Source organism: Biomphalaria glabrata, chromosome 7, assembly GCF_947242115.1.
Source record: "Biomphalaria glabrata chromosome 7, xgBioGlab47.1, whole genome shotgun sequence".
Classification (NCBI taxonomy): domain Eukaryota; kingdom Metazoa; phylum Mollusca; class Gastropoda; family Planorbidae; genus Biomphalaria; species Biomphalaria glabrata.
In genome coordinates, this window is record NC_074717.1 from 3582333 (window position 1) to 3590308 (window position 7976).

Sequence of the window (7976 nt, forward strand, 5' to 3'; positions counted from 1 at the left end):
ATAATTAATATACTATAATTAATCTATATTTTCAGCCAAAATCTATGCAAAATAAACAATTAGAATGACGCCAAAGTTTAAATACAATTAGTGCGATATATTTAATTATACGTAAAAATGATCAGTACACTATAATTAATTCATCTATATTGTCACCTAAATCTGGATAAACAAACAATTAGAAATGACACCTGAGTTTATTTACAATTAGTGCGATATATTAAATTTTACGTAAAAATGATCAATACACTATAATTAATTCATCAATATTGTCACCTAAATCTGGATAAACAAACAATTAGAAATGACGCCTGAGTTAAACACCTTATGATGTCACTTTCATCCATTTAAAAAAAAAAAAACTACAACAACACAGACTCCAGAACAAAGTGAAACCCAGAAAAGAACAACAAGACGAGAGCGTGATCTCTCCCTGGAGCATCACTTAGAGCAGGTACCCACGCCACGAAACGTACGCCTGAACAAGACAGTCAGGCGCGAAAGAAAGGGGAGAGGGGGGGGGGGAGAGGGGGAGGGGGGGTTCCTCGTGCACCAGTCTTTACTCACGCTACGGCCAAAAGGGAGCGAATAGGTGAGGGCGGCCCGGGCAAGGTGTGTTTGCGTGAGCGTGTGTGTGTGAAAGCGAGATGGGGCGGACGGGTAGAGGTAGTGTCACACTATATGCTTATATAAGGGGGGGGGGACATACCAGTGTGCAGGAAAATAGAATGTACAGTAGAGAAAAAAAAAAGGGAATTAGTAAGAAACTAAGAACTAGAATAGTAGACTATTAGAGAAGAAAGAGAGGGAAATGAAAAAAACTATGACTTATTTAAGACTATTTGTTTCTTTAAACTAATCAATTTTTTTTTTCAATATTTACATTTCAAAATTTAATTGATTAAAAATAATAAAGCCTCAATAACATCCACCTCATCTTTATTGATCTTGACGTTGGATAACTCTTTCTCATGTTTGGCCTTTGCTACTCTCTAAAGACAACCATTAACAGCTTGTAAGTGATCCTCCATATCCAGGGCTTCCACGTAATCTATAACTTCTCATAGTCAGAATCGTGTTTAAGATATTTCTTGCCTTTGGACTCCTCATTTTCTGCGTCATTTCTTTCTTTTTTTTTTTAACTGTCAGTGTTTATTTTCGATCGTGTCATCTCCTTAACTCTATTAATCATTCTAGAATGTATGGGACATTAGGTATATTCATAGATGGAGGATAACTGTAAAAGCACCGTAAATGTAATAAAACAAAGTCTTCATCTGATAATACATATATATATATATTTGCTGAAGTATTACTGGTTTTAGAACAATGGTTAAGTGCTGAAATGATGTCCCCATAAATCTCTAATAGAAATACGATATAATTTCTCGAAGTAGAAACTGGAGTCACGGGGTCGTCCAGATCGAGATACAAGTTGTAAATTGAAAATGTTTTAAAGCTTATGAGGAGACATTGTCCTGACCACAGAGCATCCTTGAATGTTGGTGAAGTCTAGCGACATATAGATTTTTCCCAGTATTTTGTGAGTTAAGACAATGGTGCTAATTTGAGTTCTAGGTCAGTGCTTTCTGGAGTTAGAACAGTTCGGGCTACACAAGTGACCTGTCAATCAGTATACTCTCTCTTTATCTCTCTCTCTGATCACTTGCACAATTTTTCTTTTTCATAATCTCTCTCTCCCTCTCTCTCTCCCGCCCTCTCTCTCTCTCTCTCTCCATCTAGCCTCTATATGCGGGGCCGGCCTTAGGCCACTGCAGCCTATGCGGTCGCAGTGGGCCCCGCGCTTTCATAGGCCCCGCGCTAATTCTATGTATTAAATTAAAACATTATAACTTAAATAAATTAACAGGGTTTTCGCGACCTCCTGATTTTCCAGGGCCTACAGGAAATCTCATGAAAAGGCAAAATATACGATAAAGTCCTGGAACTTTTTTTGAATTTATTCAAATCTCCTGAAGAATAGACCAAATTGACATTTTGGGGTGCCAATAAATAAAAAGTGGCATTGCGAGCTTTCATTTGATAAAAATTTATTGCAAAGACGAAAGTAGGACTATTTTCTAATTCAGAAAAAATAATTTTGACATTATGCTTATCCCTACCCAGACTAGGCCCCGCGCGATCCGTTTCGCATAGGGCCCCGCAAATGCTAGGGCCGGCTCTGTCTAAATGTACTTCTGTCCACCTATGATTTTGTATATCTGCTTCTCTCCCAAGCCCCATTCTTTCTTTTCTTCTTTGACATTCTATTTTCTGTCTGCTGTATCTTGAGATTTACAGAACATGTATAGTTTGAACATCATTCTGCTTAATCTATAATTCTATTTGATACGTTTTCATAGTTCTTAAAAGGTCTTTGTACGAACGCATGTTCTTGCTACGTAGCTGTGTATAAAGGCTAATAACATGAGTCCTTGTAACACTTTAATTTCATATATCCAATATATCCACATGAGAACACTTTTAATAAAAATATGAAAAATGATATTGGATAGTTGGAAAATAAAATAAAAAGGCACAGAGATAAACATGCAAAGAAACAAAAGTTTTTTTTATCTTAAAATTTATTTTCTGCCAAACTACAGGGAGGCAACTCTAACTACGCTAGTATTTTTAACATTTTAGCATTAATTAATTCCCCTTCTCAATGTATGACTTTGAAAAGGTAATAATAAATTTACATAGTTAAAACAGTTCTAGTGTTTCATATATATGTTACATCGATGTATATAGTTCTATGTCGCTCGATTAGAAGGAACATTTAATTAATCAATTCGAGTCTATTTTTTGTCCATATTTACTAATACAGTTCTATAACTCTGTAATATCATCTTCATGAGATATACTTGTATTTGTGATTAGATCCCTGTCATGTGACACTGTTATTTCCTAGACTGGAACTGTAAAAAAAAAAATAATAAAAAAAAGAGTTTTTAAAACTTATTTGAAAAGTAAAAAAAAATCTATCTTTACACATAATAAGAAAATAATTATTATAAATTAAAACTGTATAATGTACAAAGGGAGGCAGCTGTAATAAATAAGCGTGCAGAAAAATTTAGTAGATAGCCGCCCTTGAAGTTTTTTTTTTCTTTTAAACTTGCTCTTGCTAAGCGCATCTTTAACAGCAGGCTTAATGTACCAAGGCCTAATCTCTCTTAAGAACCAGTGGGGGCAGGTGGCATCTAGGAGAATGGGTCCGTGCTTTCTTTAGGCGCTAAGCAAACACAATGCAGCCGGAGTCGGGATTCGAACTCGGGCTCACTTGCTAGGTAGCCAAGCTGTCTTCGCCTCTCATCTACACATCTCAGTTATAATAAACCCAATTATAAAAACGTATTATTTAGTAGATTTCATAAGAAAAGTGTGTCCGATGTTTGGTATAAGCATAGGGGCCGATTGGGGCCTATATACACATGTAACATTAATAATAAAGTTTTAAAAGAAATATCATTTCTTAATTAAGCTCGTAACTGTTAAGTAAGATAACGTTGGTCTCAATAACTAATGTATAATTAATTGGGAAAGAAAAAGAAAACAATGTCCCGCCTCAATCCCCCCAGGGCTCAAGAGGGTCATAAAAATTCCGAAATTCAAAATGCTTTACCGCGACACGAACCCAAGACCACTAGTTTCAGAAGTCAAGCGCCGTCCTTCTTTAACAGCTGCTCGCATATTTTAGGGTGTTGAAAAGTAACCAGCAACTCAGAGCTCCTGGAGATTTTGTTATCTTGGGTTTTTTGGTGGGTTTTTTTTTTTGGTATTCCTGGGTATATTCTAACGTTGTTTTTGCTTAGAAAGACCCTTCCTTGATTTACTACAAGTCTTTTTGTCCCCCATAAAGTAAGTCTGGATAATATCCAAAGAAGATCTCATGCACTGAGTTTGTTTTAGAAATAGCTCATTTAATGTGGAAGTTGTAAAGCCTTTGATTGACTGATATGTTTTATCAAATACATCGTAGCCTACTTTTAAAGTTCTCTTTTTACTGGTTTCTACTTCATTTTTTTTTCTCCTCTGGGCGTCTATGTGTCTGGTAGCCTTTGCTAGGTACAGTCCGTACCAATGCTAGACGTTTTTACCTCAGCCGTTTTATCGCGGCCGTTTTATCGCAGCCGTTTTATCGCGGCCGTTTTATCGCAGCCGTTTTATCGCGGCCGTTTTATCGCGGCTGTTTTATCGCAGCCGTTTTATCGCAGCCGTTTTATCGCAGCCGTTTTATCGCAGCCGTTTTTTTTTTTTTTCGAAGCCTTTTTGACGCAGCCTTTTGGCGCATAAACAAATGGAAACTACGAGGAACCAGATCCTGGAAAAAATTGGGTCGCAAGTGTGTTCACTGGAAGATCAACATAGACTCATTGATGAACGAACCGTTAGCCTATCAAGAATGCGGCTGTACAAGCGCTGGGGCTTTGTAGCGCTGTATGTGACTGTGTCTTTGGCGAGAATTCGTATTCGTGCTCCTACTTTCCTAGTGCCTTGATAAAAGAATGGAATGGGTTGCCTGAATCAGCCCGGAAAACCAATGACTTCGACGTAGATTAACATACACGACTAAATAGACACATGAAGTGCCTAGGACGTAATTATCTTCTTTTTTTTTTGAAGTAACGTCTGTAATATATAAGATAAGACGTTTCAAAAAGTTGTGTTTTTTTCTATTTGCCAAATCAGCTAGTGGCTAAAATATGAGCCATCACATTTCACGAGGTTAAAATTATCTGACTGATGGGAAGGAAGAAATGGTGGTCAATTATAAAGAAGATATGGCTTCAGTGCTATTGAAAACGAAACTTTTAGTATGTCTTTTAGTGTGGATTATGAGGTATGCTTTAAAGACCAGCTTTACAAGACACACTAGATTAACGGACTATCGTTGTGTACAAGACACACTAGATTAACGGACTATCGTTGTGTACAAGACACACTAGATTAACGGACTATCGTTGTGTACAAGACACACTAGATTAACGGACTATCGTTGTGTACAAGACACACTAGATTAACGGACTATCGTTGTGTACAAGACACACTAGATTAACGGACTATCGTTGTGTACAAGACACACTAGATTAACGGACTATCGTTGTGTACAAGACACACTAGATTAACGGACTATCGTTGTGTACAAGACACACTAGATTAACGGACTATCGTTGTGTACAAGACACACTAGATTAACGGACTATCGTTGTGTACAAGACACACTAGATTAACGGACTATCGTTGTGTACAAGATACACAAGATTAACGGACTATCGTTGTGTACAAGACACACTAGATTAACGGACTATCGTTGTGTACAAGACACACTAGATTAACGGACTATCGTTGTGTACAAGACACACTAGATTAACGGACTATCGTTGTGTACAAGACACACTAGATTAACGGACTATCGTTGTGTACAAGACACACAAGATTAACGAACTATCGTTGTGTACAAGACACACAAGATTAACGGACTATCGCTGTGTACAGGACACACTAGATTAACGGACTATCGTTGTGTACAAGACACACTAGATTAACGGACTATCGTTGTGTACAAGACACACTAGATTAACGGACTATCGTTGTGTACAGGACACACTAGATTAACGGACTATTTTTGTGTACAAGACACACTAGATTAACGGACTATTGTTGTGTACAAGACACACTAGATTAACGGACTATTGTTGTGTACAAGACACACTAGATTAACGGACTATCGTTGTGTACAAGACACACTAGATTAACGGACTATCGTTGTGTACAAGACACACTAGATTAACGGACTATCGTTGTGTACAAGACACACTAGATTAACGAACTATCGTTGTGTACAAGACACACTAGATTAACGAACTATCGTTGTGTACAAGACACACTAGATTAACAGACTATCGTTGTGTACAAGACACACTAGATTAACGGACTATCGTTGTGTACAAAACACACTAGATTAACGTACTATCGTTGTGTACAAGACACACTAGTGTACTCTAATACCTTGACTGGGTTACGTGGATGTGGTTTTTTATGCCTGCCGCTGCTGCCGCCTCTGATGCTCTGATGCTCCAGCGCTGCGAAAAGTGCAAAAATACATTTCATTCAGACAATAGCAAAGTGAAACAATGAAATGTAAGGAGCGTATAAAGTTACAAGACAAAGCCTGATTATTACATAGGCCAGTGCAGTGAAAGGAGGCCTATAGGAGATGATTTATCGATAAAAACTAACAACCATAACATTGATTACATCAACAATAACAACATCAACAATAATAAAAATAATATCAACATTAACTACAACAATATCCTTATCTACAAAAGAAAACATCTTTAAAATAACAACAACATCAGCAATAACAACAATTATTACAACAATAACACAATGAACAATAACAAAATCATCAGTATTAATAACATCAACAAAAACTACAAAAAGGATAACAACAACATTTTCAACAACCACCACATTAATAATAAAAACTATAAAAAAAACAACAACAACAGCGAACAACACTAACATCAACTCTAATTGATAGCCATTGTCCGAGATTTTTAAAAAAAATTCTTATTAGTTGGACGTTTTGTACTGCTGTGACAGTTCGTAGGGCTGCTGTGACAGTTCGTAGGGCTGCTGTGACAGTTCGCGTGACAAAAACTCCTCCAAAAAATTCTGAGTATGACTTTTTTGTAAGTAATTATTTTATGTAAAGACTAGTGGTTTCATAGACTGCACGCCAATAGACTTTGTATGCATATATATATATACTTTCATAGAGTTTGTATGCTTATATCTTTACGCTAAACAACAGAAGCAGAAAGAAGGGTGAAAATGCAACGGCGCCTGGTGATTACATATGCCCAACCTGCGATCGCAGCTGTGTATCAAGGATTGGCCTCTTTAGTCACACAAGAAGTTGCAAAAGGGAAAAGATCGTCTCTCGAGACGTAAAATGTCACAGATCTGTACGCTAAGAGAGTTTATCTATATATGCTGTAAATATGCATAGACTACTTCTCTTGAACCCCCCTATGCAAGCTATGCGCCACTGCTGTCAGTGTCTGGCTATATTGTGTTAAAGCCACTTGTCTTAAAGCCGCAGTACTACTAAGCCATTTCTTTTATCTGAGTAAATCTAAAATAATTTTTTTAAAGATTATTTTGTATCGCCTCTGAAACAACAAGCGCAAACCCCAACATATCCAAGCGTAGAAACATGGAGATCTATGTGTTTATATACCTATTCTTATATCAATAATGACAACATAAACGGACAATGATGAACTATTTTAAACTACACAATTACATTGCATAATAAGAATATTACTTACTGTATACATAATCCGGAACAACGGTGGTGCCCTTTCCAGGATTGGTCTTGGCCATTACGCATAATTTCTGTTTCGGATCAAACCAGAAACTGTCATACGCTGCCTTGAAGTCCCAGAAAATCCCACAGCACTCGGACACGCTCCTTCCCGTCCTATTCGTTGACTTCATTACCTTCCCGTTAAACCTTGTCCTGGTGCATTCCACGGCCCTCATGCCAGACTGCTGGGCAGTTATCTCCCGCGAGAACAGGGAAATAACTGTTGCCAGTACTATGGAGAGAGTTATGAATCCACAAACCATAGTTACGGAACTTATGTTTTTTATTTCACATATCCTATTCTTCACAGTACGACATGCTTTTCATATTGTAGTGTCAAGTCTTTGGAAATTTAGAACCGATTACTAAACAAGAGAGATCAACATGACTTACTTTGAATGTCCCACTTCTGTCACCAACCAGTGTGACGTTGAATGCTATGGGACACAAACAAATGAAACTTCCAATTCATTAAAATATGTGTTCGATGTTATAAAAAAAATAAAAAAAATCAACCATATCCCCCCCCCCCCCCAACTTTGTTCGAAAAAAAAGGTTATTGTTTTATACAGAGTTTTAAATTATAAGATAT

General features: G+C 37.1%; 1 protein-coding gene across 1 annotated transcript; it reads right to left on the bottom strand.

Annotated features, from left to right (window-relative positions):
- Window positions 1-2611: 2611 nt before the first annotated feature.
- LOC129927488 (uncharacterized) lies at window positions 2612-7681 on the bottom strand. Its single transcript, XM_056037007.1, has 3 exons — window positions 7347-7681; window positions 6016-6089; window positions 2612-2921 (listed from the first exon to the last, which is right to left on the bottom strand). The coding sequence occupies exons 1-3, from the start codon at window positions 7645-7647 to the stop codon at window positions 2904-2906; spliced, it is 393 nt and encodes a 130-aa protein (XP_055892982.1). The 5' UTR covers window positions 7648-7681; the 3' UTR covers window positions 2612-2903.
- Window positions 7682-7976: the final 295 nt, after the last annotated feature.

Excerpts from the sequence above, each read along its gene's own strand:
- LOC129927488 (XM_056037007.1), bottom strand. The coding sequence starts at position 7,647 with ATGGTTTGTGGATTCATAACTCTCTCCATAGTACTGGCAACAGTTATT. Across the intron at positions 6,090-7,346 it reads TGTTCCGGATTATGTATACA|CGCTGGAGCATCAGAGCATC; the intron begins GTAAGTAATATT and ends CACTTTTCGCAG.